At 46.8% G+C, this 18,101-nt stretch overlaps 1 protein-coding gene and 1 long non-coding RNA gene across 8 annotated transcripts in view; one reads left to right on the top strand and one right to left on the bottom strand.

Annotated features, from left to right (window-relative positions):
- Positions 1–5,664: 5,664 nt before the first annotated feature.
- Positions 5,665–10,221, bottom strand: LOC129514603 (uncharacterized). 3 transcript variants are annotated; one of them, XR_008665463.1, is made up of 5 exons: positions 9,768–10,221; positions 8,925–9,005; positions 8,654–8,763; positions 7,306–7,491; positions 5,665–5,795 (listed from the first exon to the last, which is right to left on the bottom strand). It is a non-coding gene; the product is annotated as an uncharacterized LOC129514603 (long non-coding RNA). The 3 variants fall into 3 exon arrangements; XR_008665462.1 differs by having other exon boundaries at positions 8,654–9,005; XR_008665461.1 differs by lacking the exon at positions 9,768–10,221 and having other exon boundaries at positions 8,654–9,753.
- Positions 10,222–10,658: 437 nt separating this feature from the next.
- LOC129514443 (E3 ubiquitin-protein ligase NEDD4-like) overlaps positions 10,659–18,101 on the top strand; it is a 336,683-nt gene continuing 329,240 nt past the window's right edge. For 3 of the 5 annotated variants that reach the window (XM_055333010.1, XM_055333012.1, XM_055333006.1), the window contains exon 1: positions 10,659–10,892. In XM_055333010.1, the coding sequence (XP_055188985.1) occupies positions 10,845–10,892 (48 nt within the window). In that variant the 5' untranslated portion in view covers positions 10,659–10,844. The remainder of the gene's footprint in view (positions 10,893–18,101) is intronic. The other 2 variants (XM_055333011.1, XM_055333008.1) reach the window with 1 other exon arrangement.

The raw sequence follows: 18,101 nt of genomic DNA, 5'->3' as shown, positions 1-18,101 counted from the left end.
CCATTCATTAAATCCCAGGAAGACTCTAGCCGGACACTGAGGGGATGCAGGCACGAAAGTCTTTGTTCAGTACAGATGCGTGGATGGAGGGATCTGAGGCCCCCCCCCCCCTCGGCAACAAGAAGGAAGAGAGACACAATGACACGGGCCTCAAAGAAGGGATTTACAATATTAAACTTTAATGGTAAACTACAAAATGTAATGGGATGTATTTTTAATGTGCTGCAGTTTTATTTATTTTTCATCTATTTTTAGATTTTATTTATTCATGAGAGACACTGAGAGAGGCAGAGACATGAGTGGAGGGAGAAGCAGGCTCCCTGCGAGGAGCCCGATGCGGGACTCGATCCTAAGACTCCGGGATCACAACCTGAGCCGAAGGCAGATGCTCAACCGCGGAGCCACCCAGGTGTCCCTGTGCTGCAGTTTTAACATAGGGTAACTGGTCACAGATTTTAAAAATCACAGGAGATTTCTGATTTTAAAAAAAGAACTTGAGTTCAGGTGATTGAGTACTTTATGTTGTAAAAGCACAGGAGATGTTGGTTTTCTAGTAATTGACGTTGAGGCACCGTCGAGCAGATCCGCAGAGCGAGTGGCCACTAGCTAGCAGGGCTTACTGGAATTAGTTATCAAAAGGTAACAAGGCCTTTTTCCCAGGCACGGTTTCAACCATGGGAAGCAGAAGATGTCTCTACCTGCAGTCCAAAGATGTTTGGTTTTAGGAGACAGAGAAAGAAAGGAAGAGAAACTGTTTTTTGTACAATTCCATAAAAGTAGTTTGCAAGCATGCTCTTCCTACTGGAACAGGTGCGGAGCCCCCGGTCTGAGCTGCTCAGCCATCACAACCTTTGGATGCCCAGGAATTCGGCTGTCACTTGGATGCTTTGCCAGTCTCTGTAAATGCTACGGTGGGGGCGGCAGCCTGTGACAAGGCTTGCTGGAGGCTCTCAGCTTGTCCCAAAGTGCTTCTGAGGTCATCAGCCTTCTTCCAATAAGCCACATCTGCCCCTTCCTTACAGCTTTCCATTACAGCAGCTGGCCCCAGAGAATCCCAGAGGCATCCACGCTGGGGAGGCAGAGGGAGAGCTCTCTGGGTGTGAAACATAACACCCAAAGCTGTTTTGTCCTTGTACAGGCGCGGGTGCTGGTGTTTTGATCCCACTTTCACAGTTCAGTATTCACTTTCTCAATTCCTGCTTTGTTTCCAGGCAATAGGCTTCAGATTCCCAGAAAAATCTGGTAGGTGAAGTGGAGAAACCAGAAGCAAACTATGATGGCAACCCCAAAATAACTCAATAAATTGTTAGGAGTTCTTGCATATCAGGTTTGAAGAAACGTTTAAACAGCTGCTTCTATCTGATACCTCCAAGGGAAGGAGGCTCAGCTATTCCACAGAATTTTGAAATATGAACAAACTTTGAGAGGGTCTCTTCCCATTGTCTTTTTTTTTTTTTTTAAGATTTTATTCATGAGAGAGGGGCAGAGACATAGGCAGAGAAAGAAGCAGACTCCTTGCAGGGAGCCCCATGCAAGACTGGATTCCAAGACCCTGGGATCACACCCTGAGCCAAAGGCAGATGCTCAACCATGCTCAAGGCACCCAGGTGCCTCCCCATTGTCTTATTCTTAGAGGTTTGAGTCTCTAGTGGGCTTCTCTTGTCCTTCTGTGTTCAGTGGCCCCATTTCATTTGGGGGCCTTCCCTGCCATCATGCCATCTGGTCCTGATGGGGCTGTCATCACTCTGTCCTCTTCTCCCCCTTGCACAGGGGCGGGGCTGTGACGCAGGCTGGGCCTTCCTTCATTGATTGATGAGCCAGGGCTGCGAGCAATCTTCTCATTTGGAAAGAACCAGACTGCACAGTAAAGCCAAGCAGAGCCAAGCATCAGAGCCCTGATGACATTATCTGTTCTTCTGGACTCAGGCGTGTTTTCCTATTTGCATATGAATGGTAACCCAGAATAAACACAGTTCTGCACTTTGCTTTTTTTTCCCCCTTTTTAGTTAAACAACATGTCCTTGAGATTACTCTATGTCAGTGTATGAAGAGCACCCTCATTTATTCTTAGAATTACACAGTAGTTCATTGTGTGGATGTATCAATCACTGATTCAATCCCTTTTCTATTGATGGACATCTGGGGGTTATTTCCAGTCTTTCAATATTTCAAATAAACAACACTTCATATTTTTCCAGTGCCTATTTTAGTCTTAGAAGTGGGATTACTGGATTCCTGAATCAGTGTAATTTTTGTTAAGACATGAACCATTTTTTAAAAGATTTATTTATTTGAGAGAGAACAAGTAGGGGAAGAGGCAGAGGAGAAGCGGACTCCCCAGTGAGCGGGGAGCACGATGTGGGGTTTGATCCCAGGACCCTGAGATCATGACCCGAAAGGAAGGCAGATGCTTAACCAACTGAGCCACCCAGGTGCGTCTATGGACCAATTATTCTCCACAGGGATTATTTTGCATGCTCACTAGTAATGTGGGAAAATTTGGTGTCTCTACAATCTGGTCAAGGGAGTGTGTAGTCAAACCTTTGGCTTTTTCCTCTCCAGCATTTTATTTATTTTTTAAATTTTATTCATTTATTCATGAGAGACAGAGAGGCAGAGGGAGAAGCAGGTTCCCTGCAGGGAGCCCGATGTGGGACTCAATCCCAGGACCCCAGGATCGCGACCTGAGCCAAAGGTAGAAGCTCAACCGCTGAGCCACCCAGGCGCCTCCTCTCTCCAGAATTTTAATCCTGTTCTCTCAAGTCTTGCCCTCTTTAGAAAGGCAAGGCAGCTTCTCACCAACATCAACTTGATAAGACTATGGAACATTCACTGAGTTCTGTTCCAGAGATGCTGGCAAAGCAAACCCAGAGTGGCTTATCTGTGTTTTGGAGCAGATCGTGACCTAACTGTGATACTGGAGAGTAGCCTAGGACACTGGATAGAGATAGGAGTAGAGGCCGGGAAAGTGGTGGCAGTGAGCACCACGGGGTTACACTGGGAGGTGAAATTTGGGAAAAAATGTAGAGAAAACATAAGATGTTTGCTCCCTGCTAATAGCTGTGCGAGTTGGTTTGGTTTATCTCCAGTGCTAACTCATCGAGTGTAAAACCACTGGTAATTTAAGAATATTTCCAGTATGTGAAATTGTCTTTCTCTTTTCCAGTCTTTTGGGAACTAGATCTTTTGGGAAATAATCCCAATGTCCCTCGTCCACTTCACCATTCCTCCAGCACACAGCAGAAGGCTGTATCAACATTGTTAGGAAAATCTTTGGCACTGTGGGTTGAGTTCAAGGAGTTTGCCTCAATTTTCCTGTTTCTAATAAAATATTAAATGCAAAGAATGTCATTTTAGAAGCATACTTTTAAAATTTTATTAGTGGGGTAAAGGAGTTCTAAAATGAAACGTAACATTTCACCTTTTAAATTAAGTAGTTTTCAGGTCACTCAGGTTTTTTTATTTTAAACAATCAATGAACTTGTTAAAATTGTTCATTAAAGCAGCTGTTTCAGACCTTCTACCACTGAGTTGAAGGACATAATTTATTTTGCTTCTGGCAAATGAAAATGCTAATGTAAGGAGGAAAAAAATTATTCCTCTTTCTACCAAGAAAAAAAAAATAGATCAAATAATTGAGCATTTGTGCCACCCAGAAAAGTTTAGACTGAAATTTATCACCACACTTTTTGTGGTTGGCTGAATAACTGCATCCAAAAATATCTATGTCTTAATCTCTAGAATCTGTGAATGCTACCTTATTTGGCAAGAGACTTTGCAGGTGTGATTAAATTAAGGCTTTTAAGGTGAAGGGATTTTCCTGGGTTATTTGGGTGAGCCTTAAATGTAATCCTAAGTGTCCTTTTAAGAGGGAGGCAGAAGGAGGCTTGACTATAGGTAGAAGAGTAGAAGGAGGCAGGATGATTTCAACAAAGAGGTTTGAAAATGGGGTGGGGTGGGGCAACCCTGAGCAGAGGAAGTGAGAAGATTCTCCCCTCGAGCCATGGGAACCTTGGTTTCGGCCCAGTGCTACTAATTTCAGCCTTGTGGCCTTCAAAACTATAAAAGAACAGATTTCTGTTGTTTTAAAACACCAAGTGTATGTGGTACTTTTTAAAGATTTTTTTTTATTTATTCATGACACACACACACACACACACGCACACACAGAGGCAGGGACACAGGCAGAGGGAGAAGCAGGCTCCATGCAGGGAGCCCGACGTGGGACTCAGTCCTGGGTCTCCAGGATCACGCCCTGGGCCGAAGGCAGATGTTCAACTGCCGAGCCAGCCGGGCTTGCCCCTATGTGGTACTTTGTTACAGGGGCCATAGGCAATCAATACACTTCCCAGTTTCTAGGAAATAAGAACTTGGGTCTCTGATTTTAAAATTGACCAAATCAGTGGGCATGAATAAGACTGTAAAGGCATTATTTAAAAGAACAGATTTCCCTCTTTTAGGCAGAAACACGTAACTATGTTAAATTTTTTTAAGTGCTTCACTTGTAAATAAGGTCAGCGGAGCTTCCTCACCTGGCAGGATGGTTGTCCAGCTGTTCAGAAGGTTCTCCCTCCTATAAACTATCTTGACTATTGTGTTCTTATTTTTAGTTTTTTTAGAGAGCAGGGAGGGGCAGAGGGAGAGACAGAATCCTAAGTAGGCTCCATGCCCAGCACAGAGCCAGACTCGGGGCTCCATCTCACAACACTGAGATCATGACGTGAGCTGAAATCAAGAGTCAAACACTTAACCCACTATACCATTCTGGCGCCTCCTATCTTGACTTTTTAAGTGCATTGTTAGGCTGGCAGTTATAACATAAATTAATCCCCAAGGGTTCCATATATTAGCTTAGGCTTCAATAAAGATGTGTAGCAAAAATCTCAAAACCTCAGTGGCTATAATATTTACAATATTTATCTCTGATTCATACTGTATGTTGGCAGCTAACTTGAGTGACCCTGCCCTAGGATGCAGGTCAGTTTTATTTTTATTTTTTATTTTTTTTATGCAGGTCAGTTTTAGGTCTGTTTCTTGAGTGTCATGATGAGACTGCGGCTTAGGAGCAACCCTCAGCTGAGTTATGTTCTCAGTGGTGCAGGGTGGGAGCACAAAAGAACTGGCAAAACTTGCAAAGCCTCTTATCTGTTTTGAACTGGCTTTTAGATATTAGCAAAGCATAAAAATTATGACTTGTTTAATGAAAGTTTGGGACACAAACTATCAAATGATGAGGCTAATTAGAAAAAGAATTAGAACTTTTAGATATGAACAACAATTATTGAATAAAAACCTCAATTGATGGGCTATATGGAAAAAAAATAAACTCAACTAAGTAGTTATTTAACAAAGCAGAAGAAAGATCTGAATAAATCCCTCAGAAAGCAGCACAGACAGGGAGGTGGGATAAGTTAAAGAGGGTAAGAGACCCTGACAATAGAATGAGAAAGTCTACATGTGATCATTTGGAATTCCAGGGGGACAAAGAGAGAGCATGGAGAAAGAGCAGCAGTATTTGAAGAGATAAAAGCTAAGCATTTTGCAGAAATAATAAAAAAAACTTTATAATAAGGTGCAAAATATATTAGGCAGGATAAATAAGAAAGCCATGTATAAAAAATTTTTTTTAAAATTATGTTTGTTTATTCATGAGAGACACACACAGAGGCAGAGACACAGGCAGAGGGAGAAGCAGGCTCCATGAAGGGAGCCCAACGCGGGACTCGATCCCAGGACTCCAGGATCACGCCCAGGGCTGAAGGCAGCTGCTCAACCGCTGAGCCACCCAGGCGTCTCTGTAAAAACAAATTATGCAAAGTTCAGAACACCAAGAATGGAAAGCAGCTAAATAAGACAAATGATCTGCAAAGGAAAAATAATTAAACTAAGAGCTGCCTATTCATCACTAGCAATGGAAGCCAGAAATCAGAGGAATAGTATCTTCAAAGTGCAGAGAATGAGACCATCATTTTTTACTTCGGAAAAGACTATTTTTTCTTTTTTCTTTTTTTCTCTATTGAGTTTTTCTTAAGGGTTTTTCTGTCCCCCGGTCACCACAGAAATTATTCACAATCTTAAGACTTTAGAGTGGTGGGTTGATAAAATGGGTGACGCTAGTCACACGGAGAACATAGATTTACATCTTTCTACATCCCATAACCACTTTGAGTCTGCTTCTAATGTATAATTTTCACCATCTTCCATGGATGGGGACATTTCAGATAAAGTTTATCACCAATGAACCTTTACTAAAAAAGTTTAAAAGTATGTTCCTCAGGAGAAAGGAAAATGATCTCAGATGAATGTCTAAGAAGCAACAAGGAATCCCTAGAAACGAAACCACAAAACACATTGCTAAACCTGAAAAAAAAAGTATAATATTAAAATACCTAATTTGGTGGTTTTAAAAAAAATGACAGAATGAAACCGGATAGTAATAGCATGGAAAGAGTCAATGAATAGTGTTTTAAGCTTCATTGTTCAGATGGGGGATTAAGATACCAACTTTCGATTTGTTAAATTAGGCACACATATTAAATGTTAAAAGTAAACAGTAGGGACATCTGGGTGGCTCAGCGGTTGAGCGTCTGCCTTCAGCCCAGGGTCTGACCGTGGAGACCCAGGATCAAATCCCACATTGGGCTCCCTGCATGGAGCCTGCTTCTCCCTCTGCCTGTGTCTCTGCCTCTCTCTCTGTGTGTCTCTCATGAATAAATAAATAAAATCTTTTAAAAAAAATAAACAGTAGAAATGCATCAATTGACATCCCAACTGGGAGAGGGGAAACAAATACAGTAAGAAAACAACAGCACATTTCAATAAAAAGATTCATTTAAAAGTAAGGAAGAGATAAAATAAAAATGTGGAAATTTAGATATTTTAGAAATATTATTAAAAAGGAAAATAGCTAAATAGCTGGGTGACTCAGTTGGTTAAGTGTCTGTCTTTGGCTCAGGTCATGATCCTGTAGTCCTGGGGTTGGGCTCCCTGCTCAGTAGGGAACCTGCTTCTCGCTCTCACTCTGCTACTTCCCTTGCTTGTGCAAATAAATGAAATTATCTTCCCTCTCACTGTGTCAAATAAATGAAATCTTAAAAAAGAAACAAAGAAAATAGCTAACATAGTTAAGAGGAAAGAGTTTAGTCACACGGGAAAAAAAAACAGGAATCTAATATCTACGTCTCAGATATCTTTTGGAGCACTAGAATGAAGGGCACCTCGATGTTCAAGATGTGGTTCTTAAAAAGTTTAGCTATTTTTATACAAAAAGGTTTCATTATTTACATGCCCCTCGTTGCTATCTACCTCTATGCTCAGCAGTTTGAAGCATGGTTTATTTCCGTGTGTAATCATAAACACCTTAAACGTGTACAACTTCTCTATGTGTCAGCGAACGCAGCCAAGTTCCAAGACGGCACCAGTCTTTACAGGTATGTGGCCATCGTCAAAAAGGCCTGTTTCACCAGCTTTCTTTTGAAAGAACCCAAGTCCCTGCAAAATGGAAGAGAAAAATGTCGTGGTATTTATATGAAATTTATGCAAATAGGTGTCACTATGTTTTCAGCTTTGGGTTCTTCCCAGGCTCAATTAAGGTACATATAGTTAACTAAACCAACTCAATTTGTAAAGAGGCTTAGCATTAGAATGTTCCCTATTTGTGATCACCTGTTGTACTTTAAAATTGTTCTTGCTAATTTTTCATTTCTGATGACCTAATGGAGAGCATTCACCAAACACCCACGGTATCAAATCTTAGATGTTTAAAGGCAGACTCCAAAGGGAACAAAATGGAACAAATTCTATGCTAATTGTTGGGTAGACGGGAACCTGACTGGAGGATGCAAGAACACTTTGGCTTTATACGAGAATGCCAAACAGTTTCTCTTAAGGGTTGTCCTCCCCACACTACCTACCCCCCCCCCCAAAAAAAAAGTGGATTGCTATTCTGAGACTTCAGGGTGCTAGGGGGCATGTAGAACTGGGCAGTCCATAATAGTCACATTAAGTACATATGTTTATATCCTACCTCCTTCCACAAAGGATTTGAATATGTTTATAATATGCAGTTTTCTCTAAATTAAAAAAAAATCAGGATCATAGAAAATATGTAGAGAGTAGGCTAGAGATCCCTACATTTTGCTCTGCCTTAGAATCTCCTGGAGCGCCTCTATAAATCCTGATGCCCACGTTGGCACCCCACATCAACTAGATCCGTGTATGAGGGAGGGAGACAGAGAACAGTAGTTCTAAAGATCCCCAGGTGTTCCCATGTGCAGTAAAGTTTGGGAACCACCGGCAGAGGCTGCCATTCTCAACATAAACATTAGCATCACCTGGGAAACCACTGGAACTACTGATGCCTGCACTCCTCCCCTGACCCAATGTTATCATAGTCTCGTATGCTGGCAGCTGAGCACTTGGTATTGGGCACTGGATCATTTTAAAGCTCCCCAGATGGTAACAATGTGCATTCAGCATAGAGAACCACTGCCTTGGGGGGAAGCCGATTCGTAATTACAACGGGTACTGATTTCAATTTTTTATAGGTTCTCTTATGGCTCACAGTCTTAAAATTGGTCCTGAGTTTCCTGGTGGCCAAAGTAAATAGAAAAACAATCATTTGAAATAGTTCTCATCGTATGTAAAAGCTTACCAGTTCCTTGGAAGAAAGCAAGCTTTTCCTCATAGGTCTGAAATGTCTCGAGTCTTCTTAACAGGGGCCATTGAATAATCCACGTATGGATCACGGTTTTATAAGCACCCCTACAATAAATGACATATGGTCAGTCGCACATCGTAGTTTCTAATTGCCATCCCTGAGGGAAAGCCAAGGATATGACCCAGGAGTGCCAGCAGTGTAGGCTGTTGGGGTAGGGGCGGGGGAGCAGGAATGATGAAGAGAGGATGAGGGAAGTACGAGACACCTCTATGGTTTCCAGAAGTTATGTCTTCCCCCAGAGATAAAGCCTGGAACCTGTGTACCTCCAGGGTGCAGGAAAGGTGTCCTATATCATTAGAAATTACAATTCTCTATTTGAAAACTCTAAAATCTATTACGCCCCCTCCACCTCCCAGGGTACAACGCTTGGCAAAGTTTTGGGGTAGTGAGGGTAAAGAAGCAGCGAAGCCTATGGGAGTCACAGGCACCATGTTAAAATTTGGGGGGCGGGGAATGTATGTATGTGCACAGGTGTGCATGTTAGAGAACCTTTTGTTTATTAAAAGAAAAACAATCTAGGTCTGAAAAAGTGAAAAAACTTTGGCCCGAAAAGAACAGACAGGTCATTTCTGTTCCTTCATAAAGGTAATTTCCTTTTTTTTCCCCCTCCGTTGGGCTTTTCTGGCATCTAAGTTCAGTTGATTTAATAGGACACGATTTGCAGACAAGAAGGCTTCGCAGGACAGTGCTGGCTCCACGGGGTTAAGTCTTGCAAAGAAACCCACCATACAGACGCAGGGCACAGGGTTTTAAGCCACAGCAGTGTCACCGGGAGGCCTAGGCGGGGGAGGGGGGGGAGGTGAGGTGGGGGATGCCCATTTTCTTTCGAAAACGATCTAGCAGGGCCCACGAGCAGATATTTTAGCAAAGTAGCTGGAAACAGGCATAAGGACGCTCATGGATCACGTGAGTTCCTTTCTTCCTCGAAACATTCTAAAAGCGCCCTGTTCATTCCGAAGTAGACATTCTGAGGCTTCTTTTCAAAGGAAAAATCGCATATTGTGCTTATAAAAAAAAAAAAAGGAAAAAAATTCGCAACTGCCTTTACCAGCTAAATTTAAGGAAAGGCTTCCTGGAAAAAGTGGAGGGCTGCATTTCTTTCGCTTGTTTAAAAGTCGTCGGCGGCGTCCCTATGGGTCTTGGGGATGACCAGGAGGGCATGTGCTCCGGGAGGCACAGCGGCCGGGACGCGGGAGGAGCCCGCCCGGGGTCTGCACGTGCGGGGGGCGGGGGCGGGGGCGCCCCGAGCTGCACGGTCTCCCGCGGGGGCGCGCGGGCGAGCGGAGCCGGCTTTGCTCAGGGGGGCGGGTGCGCCCCGGGGCGGCGCGGCCTCGGCCTCGGCCTCGGCCTCGGCCTGCGCCCCCGAGCCTGACCCGGGCAGTGGCGAGCGGCGGCCACACCGGGGCAGCCTCTCCCCCGCGGGCGGCCGGCCGAGGGGTCCGGAAGCATATGCCCGCCTCCCCCCGGGACCATCGCGGCGCGCTCGGGGCTCGGGGCGCAGGGAGCGCGAAGGGGGTGGCCCGGGCGCCCCCGCCCCCAGCCCCCCACGCCCAGGCCGCCCCGGCCCCACTGCGCGCGCCAGGAGGGCCGGCTCGGGGCGCACCCCCCGCCCCCGCCCCCGCCCCCGCCAGCCCTCGAGCGCCGCCCCCGAGCCCCGCGGGTGGGGGGGGCTGGGCCCCGAGCCCCGCCGCGCGGCCTCTGATTGGCTTGGGGGGCGCGTGCGCCCGCCCCGGCGAGCGGGGAGGGTCCCCCTGGGCGCCGGGCGGGGGCGGGGGCGGGGCGGGGAGAGCGGGGCGAGCGGGGCCGCGGGGAGCCGGGCTCGCGCGCGCGGAGAGCGGGCTCGGGGAGCGGCGGGGAGGGCGGCCGGCGGGCTGGGCGCGCTCCCGGGGCCGCCAGCCTGCACCGCCCCGCGGCCTTCCGGGAGGAAGCGGCGCCCGCGGCGGCCGGGGCGGGCGCTCGGGGCGGGCGCTCGGGCTCCCTCACCTGCCGGCGCCCGGGTCCCCCCCGCACCCCGCCCGCGGGACGCGCCAGGCCGGGCGCCGAGCAGCGCAGGAGCGCAGGAGCGCAGGAGCCGCCGGCCCAGCCGCCTTGGAGCGCCCCGCAGCCCGCGGGGGGCGCCGGCTCCATGGCGACCGGGCTCGGGGAGCCGATCTACGGACTTTCGGAGGACGAGGTGAGCGGCGGCGGCCGCCCGGGGCTCCCGGGTCCCGCCGGGCGCCGGGTCTGCGAGGGGGCTGCGCGCCGCCCTGGGCCGCGGGGACGGAGACGGAGACGGAGACGGAGACGCCGTGCGCCCCTCGGCCGCGCTCCCGGGCTCCCGGCTCCCGGCAACTTCCCGCCGCTCGGCCCTGCGGCCCGGGAGCCCGCGGCGTGTCACGGGCGGGTGTCGGCCGGGGTCCGGGTGCCCCCCGGGAACTCCCGGGGGCCGAGCGGCGGGTGCCCCGGGGGTGCGTGCGCGCAGGGGCAGGGGCCCGAGGCCGGCGCGCCCAGGGGTCCCGGGGCGGGGGGCGCGGCCAGTGGCGGCAGGTGCCGCCGGAAACTTGGAGGGAGCCCGCAGCCCTGCCATTTCTTTTTTTCTTTTCTTTTCTTTTCTTCCTTTTTTTCCTCCCCCCTCCCCCCCCGCCCCCCGCCCCGGCTTCCGAGCCCGGCACCCCGGGGTAGGTGGAGAGACAAAAGCTCAATCGCTCCCCCTTATTAATAAAGCAGATGCGGGAAGCCACGCCCCCGAGGCCGTGGCTGCGCGGGGTGAGCTTTGTTCGCGGCCTCCGAGGAGTCCCCGCGGCCCCCGCCCGCCCGCCCGCCTGCCCGCCCGCCCGGAGGGGACCCCGCGCCCGCGCCCGCGCCGGCCCCGGAGGGCGGGGACAGGTAGGGGGGCCCGTCGGCGGGGCGCGGGCGCGGGGCTCCCGGGGGCGCTTTAAGGCCCTCGGTGCATTACTCAGCGGGGAGGTATTTCCTCTCCTGGTCGTGCGTTTCGTGAAAAGTTGATGCCTGGAGATTCGAGGGTTTCGGGCTTTCTCTTTCTTCCCCCTCCTTTCTTTTCCGAGGTCCCCTCTTTCTCGGTTTGCTGGGGAGGCTATTACCCGGACCTGCCCCCGAGATGGCTTCTCTCTCTGCAGCTTTCCTGCCCGGGGCTGGGGGTGTGTGCGTGGTGCGTGTGTGTGGGCTTTGCAAGTGTGTGATGGAATCGTGTGTCTGTGCTTTGTGTGTGTGTCTGCTTTGTGACTGTAATGGAATCGTGTGTGTGTGCACTTTGCAAGTGTGTAATGGAATAGTTACCTGGGGGTCGGGAGAGTGTTTGGGGGTAGGACTTTTTTTTTTTTTTCTTTCTTTCTTTCTTTCTCTCTTGCCAGAGTTACCTAAAGCTTGCCTCGGTATGTATTTTATCAAAGAATGATCACAATGCAAATAATGTGTGATTTACGTTTTCGATTATTTTGCCCTGCTGTACTCAGGGTGAGGCAATTTCCCCCCTTTTTTTTGGGGGGGGGCAGTTACCTGGGGATGGGTGGTGAAAAGGATCGTTGTTGCTTTCACCCAGGGTTTTCTCCCCCTCCCCGGCTCCTCTACCCTTTTGAAGAGCTTTCCCTTTCATTCGGTACTTCTCCATTTAATTAGCAGCCCTAGATGGCAGGCAGTGAGCTTTCAGAAAGGTGCTGAGATACTGACATTCCTAAACAAAGGGCTTTTTGAGGTATGGTGGGGGGAAGACAGCTGCACTTTAGCTTTGGTCTCTCGTAAATTTTAAATTACGTGATTCTTAGTAACGCACCAAAGAAAAATATATTAAGAGTGTTTGGAGAAATTCAACTTGATGAATGGATTCTCTGCGTGCCCCTGTTGTGTGTTCTTTGTTTACATTTATATCTAGTGTCACCATCTACCTAGGGCACATCCTGCCTCTTTAGTTAACTCAGATCTCCTTAACTGGTGTCTAGTGTGAAAGTGAAGGGTGGAGTATAAACAGAATTGGTATGTGTGTGTATATACGTGTGTATGTGTATGACTGGGTTTACTCCTGCACGTCGCTGGACCGGTGTTTGGGGCTGGTGTCGGGAACAGCCCAAGGTGCTAAAGACATTTTCTTGATTGAGCGATGGCTATGTTGCTGGGACTATTAAGTTCCTCCCGCACATTAGATTACAAAAGACAAGTGGCATCTGTTGTCTTTTTTCAGCTTCTCCTACCAGTGGGGGAAAAAAAAATTAGGACTGTTTTGATGACTTCACATTTCTATGGTGTTTCCTTTTTTATGGGAGGTATCACACCGTCAGGTTAGCCTTTGGAAAATCAGGGAATGCCTTCGTAGAATATTAACAAATTGTTGAATTTGCACAGCTTGTTTTGTCTCCCTGAATTAGTCTGTGTAAGAAAACAAATGAAAGATCTTAACAGGCTCTTAAAGCAGACTGGCTCATGAAACCAATGGCAGGGTTGTTTTTCCAAGGCGTGTTAAGTATGAGTGCACTTCAGTTCACACACTTGGTGTGCTGCCGAACATCACACGTGAAGATACTTTGATTGCTACATAAGAGCTATCTTACACATCTCTTAGCAAACTAGGTGTCCGTATACCTAGCACATTTCTTAAAAGTGAGTTTGTATTTTCGTTGGAAGTTGATGGAAAGCATTGCGTGTTTGGAGCGCACTTGGCTTTCTGTCCCATCTCAGAAAGATTTTTTAGCTCTAAGTACTACTGGTGATGAAGCATTGCAGGGGGATGCCAAGACAGGATCTTGCTCCCAGGTCTCTCCAGCTTGTAGAAAGAGAGGAATTAAATATGGGCTTTGCTTGTGTGAGTGCATGTACTGTTTATTTTTTGTGTGTCTTGTTGAGGTTCCTCAGTGAGCTCAAGCTCCTATTTACTGATTTAAATCAGGTCACCTTAGGGAAACCAAATTTGAAATTGCCATCAGATGAAGGGCTTTGGTGTTTGAGAGATTAGCAAATTAGCAAAACTTGTGACTCTGGGCCCAGCATCAGATTTGGTTTGGAATTAGAACAGTTGGACTAGTTGCTGCATCTGGCTTGGTTCCTGGGCAGTTTTTTTTTTTTTTTTTGTGCTTTTTGTTTTTATTTATTTTATTTTTTTTGGCAATCTGTAGCACATTTTGGCAGTTTACTCCGGAGTGTTACTGTTAACCTTGTGAATTCTTTTTGTTGGAACATCTTAGAAAGGTATCGTTTATTGAAAAGATTTCTGGGTGGAATACTAAAGTCTGAATGACAGCTTATTAGATGCGGCAGTTTTTTGGTGGTTACATGAGACAGATGGCCGGGCTGATGTGGGATAGCACTTTGACAGCCTTCCTCTGCATTCTATACAAACAAGAATAGTTGGCTAATGTTTCATATGCTTTCTCTGCATCTAGCACTGTGTTAGCAAACTTTATGTACTTGCTGTCTCGGGTAATCCTCACGAACCTCCTAAGAGGTGTGCCAGGATTTACAGATGAGGAATGGAGGCTCAGAGAGGTTAGGTGACCCGTAGAAGGACACACAGTAAGTGCGTATGGAGTCAGGATTTGAACTCCATTCTGTTGATTGCACAGGCCTGGTTTGTAGCATTCTTCCTGTCTTCCAGGTATCATGAGATGTCTTCATAGCTGGGTTGTTGAAGTTAATTTGCAGTGGAGATAAACATCAGGAGTTGTAAACTGAAGACTTGCAGTTCTGAGTTGACCAGGAGGCTGGCTTAGTATGGTCTTTGCTGTGCTTTAAAGCTCGGGAAGTTTTACAGAAAATGGCAAAAATCTGACCTCACTGGGGCTCCATTCTCACCTGGCAACAATTGTGTCCACGTTGTGGTCCCGGGGAGGTGGTAGCTGTGCTACAGTTCCTGCCACCCCCACTACTGCTTATCGTTTTAGGGTTCTTTGAACTCCAGAACGAACATTTAAGGTTAACCTTTGGCCTAGGTATATTATCTTGAAGATGCTGTCAACCTTAAGATGCACCATTATCTTCTGTACCTCTAAGAGAGAAAAAAGTTGCTGTTGCACTATGATACACCGCTCATTTTATTATTTTTTTTTTACACCGTTCATTTTATGGAGCATCCTTATTTCAGGCTGTTGCTGAATTCCAGACTCTCGTTAAGGGCCAGCTCTCGGCCATCAGTGTCAGTACCCCAGTCCTTCACTTTGAAGTCAGTTGCCAGTCAGATCGCTGCCTTTCTGTTTCTGAGAAAAGGGGTAGCATAAGGGAAGTGCCCTTCACTGGGCATTGGCGGAGAAGAAACAGGGAGCCTATGAGATAGGCCACCCGAATAGCCATCTGTAAGTAATTGAGAGTAGCTGTTAATTTTTAAAAAATGGTCCATGTCAAGAGATTCCTTGAAATCCTGCGTGCCATCTTTGCAGCTGTGCAAAACAATCACAAGATTACGTTTGGAAATTAGTTTAGATATTGTTTGGATCTATAGGTGGTGCTGAACAGTTTTGTAGAGGCAGGTAAGACTTGCCCAGTTGTTCCAACTCCAAATGCCTGAGTCCAGCCTTGCAGAGCTGGCTGATGTGCTTTATGCCTAGGTTGATGTGCTTTACTCCAGTTACAGTCTGCATCGTGATTGCTAACGTTTAAGAAAAACCCTAAAAGGGACTAGGTTTTGTTGTGACACTTAAAAGCAATTTTATAAATTGGTGAATATAATGTATTGTCTTAAATTCTACTCTTATTGAATTTTTGTTTTCTTCAAGGGTCCTATGGAATTTATAGAAACTGACGTCTTAATTTATGTTCAGTTTTATTAAGTGCTAAATTTTCTCATTACTGAAAAGCAGTTTCCTTAAAGAGTAAAAATGATTTTGTTCAAAGGGGTGAGGACCGTGGCAAAACGGGAATCCCCAGACGATCTTGGTTTCTTTACTGTAGCAGAACACAAGGGAACTGGTTGGGCATCTCAGTGCAGGGAGGACCTACATCTCCAGGAAACTTCTTGCAAAGTTGTTTCATGATACTGGGAGCATCAACGTGCTTGACATGCATTCAGGAGGAACCTCCAGGAAGACATCTGTGCTGTTAGAGAATGACGTCACACATCACTGCAGCAGTGCTTTTGGGTTCGTGTTGCTTCTGCACTCGCTGCGAGGGAAGAAACTTGAGGCTTATTGCCGGTTTACTCGCCTTTCTGTGTTGTGCAGTTACTCAACATAGGAGCGTGGCCATATGTGACTGGTGAGACAAACAAAACAGTTTCTCTTGGACCGATTGAGATCATCCTAAAATTCTTATTTTGAGTTAATAGGTCTGTTTGAACAGATTTTATTGGTGCCCTTGAATTTCAGGTCCTAGATGAAAATGGGGAAAATGAGATTTTAACTTAAGTGTTTTCGATGTTTTAGGTGTTTGAGGTGGTTTTGCCTCACTGATCTGTTTAATTGGTAATAAAGCCAACTATACCTTTGACGATCCATGTGAAAGAGTATCAAAATAATATACGAATAATGATGAAAATAAGAATTAGGATAGTAGGATTGGTGAAGGCCACTAGGAGGGTGGCCAAATGTTACTTTCTGTTTTTCGTATTGTTTCTCTTCCAGGTCACCGTATCAACAAATCTATCTCACTTTCTGACTATAGGTGGCAATGTTTGTACTGTTTCATGATGCTACTCTTGTTTGGGAGTTGCCTGTTGTGGGAATATAGCAATGAGAGCTGAATTTAGAGATGAAGATAAAGGAACTAGATTTAGAAACCAGTATTTTCCTACAAACTAAAAAAAAAAAAAAAAAAAAATTAGCAAAAGCACCGAAAGTGATGTTTGTCAATGCGATATTTCAATCAAGAGACCTCCTTTTATCCGTGGCACATTTAACTTGCAAGAACAATAGGCGTTTGGATCTAGGGGAAGAACCCCCACAAACGTGCACACAGAAACGTTCCTTTGAGAACCACGATCAGGTCCTTTGTTCTTGGGTGTGTCGGGACTTCTAAAAAATGCTAGTTCTGTGTGGACCATTCTGGAATTGCTGTCATTGACTTTGAGAAGGTCAATGACAGCAATCATCACCACTCCTGAGTATTTGATTGCTGGGGAACTTCTTGATTCCTGAGGGCAGACTGTGGCTCAGGCTCTATCTGGCAGAGAGAAAACCAGTGGTGGAAAGGTCTGGGACACTTACTTCGTGAATACCTAGGACCTCGTTATGGTTGTGAGGATTTGTTCTGAACCTGAGTGGCCTGGATGCCGGCTATGACTGTAAGCCCTTTAGGTGAGAAAGCTATATTCTGTTAGCATATCTGGGGTAACTAGCTTAAATTTGCCCCTCTAGTCGACTTTTTGTCCTTGACTCCAAAGTCCTGTATTGATTCAGAACTTGCCAGGTTTCGTGGTGAGACTATTTGATTCCCTCGCTGTCATCAAATTCAGTGTTGGGTGACTTCTTGGCAGGCAGGTGGCCACTGAGAGATTTCATAGTTTTATACCTCCTAGTCACCAAGAGAAAGGGGCCATTCAAAAGTGACTTTGTTTTTAGTGTGAGAGGCTGTGATGTGAAATCCAAGATGGAATTTGGAAGGGCTTGTAGGGATAGTGGGCCCACGAAGAGGATGGACTCGCCATCACCGGTCAGGGTGCTGTTCCATTACCCGGGATGTGTCAGGGTGCTGGTGGACCAAGGCTCCCGGGGCACACTGAGTGATGTTGTGATGGATGGCCTGGGGGGCTCAGGCCCGTGTCCACCTCCTGTCCCTTGGGAAGAGGCCGTGTACTCTTTCTACCCCAGAGGGGACGCTGTGGTGCAGTGACCAAGGCCAAGCTGTGTGCACCTGTGAGTCTTGGTCTTAGCACAGTTTGCACTCTCAGTTTCAGCTGCATTCAAAGCCTGCTGTCCTCGTTCTCCTTGGGTGCAGCTCTGGATCACCTGTTGCAGCGTGCCTTTTAGAGCACTTGGTGAAGCTGGGCTTCCGTTGTGCATGAAGCGTCGCGGTGGTCCTCGTGGCAGGAGAGAATGGCCGTTGGGGAAGGTCACCAGCACCTGCCTACCTGGCAAGAAGTCCCACCAGGTCGCCTCTGCGGCACATCTGTTCAGAACTGACGCCTTAATATGCAAACTTGGCTCTGTTCAGTGATCTGTGGGATTTCACGTGTCCCATGTCCATTTGGGCAACGGTGTTAGAAGTCACCAGTGTGAGGATTCTAGTGGAGACAAGCTTGGGTCACAGGTAACATAGAAGATGAAGATCTCTTTGGAATTTTTCCTGTTCAGGTGAAGATGTTTGTTGAATGGGTTAGTTTTATGTACATGTGTAGGTCTTGTGTGCATGTGTGGTTTTTTTTTTTTCCCTAAATATTAGAAGTTGTTTTGGTCTGGTGTTGTCCCCCCCACCCCCAACAAAAACAAGCCTAAGCTATTTAGAGAATTTGCTTCGTAAGCTCTCAGTG

Source organism: Nyctereutes procyonoides, unplaced genomic scaffold (genome assembly GCF_905146905.1).
Source record: "Nyctereutes procyonoides isolate TBG_1078 unplaced genomic scaffold, NYPRO_anot_genome, whole genome shotgun sequence".
NCBI lineage: Eukaryota > Metazoa > Chordata > Mammalia > Carnivora > Canidae > Nyctereutes > Nyctereutes procyonoides.
The sequence above is the reverse complement of the archived record's forward strand: the minus strand, read 5'-3'. Positions and strand labels throughout refer to the sequence as shown.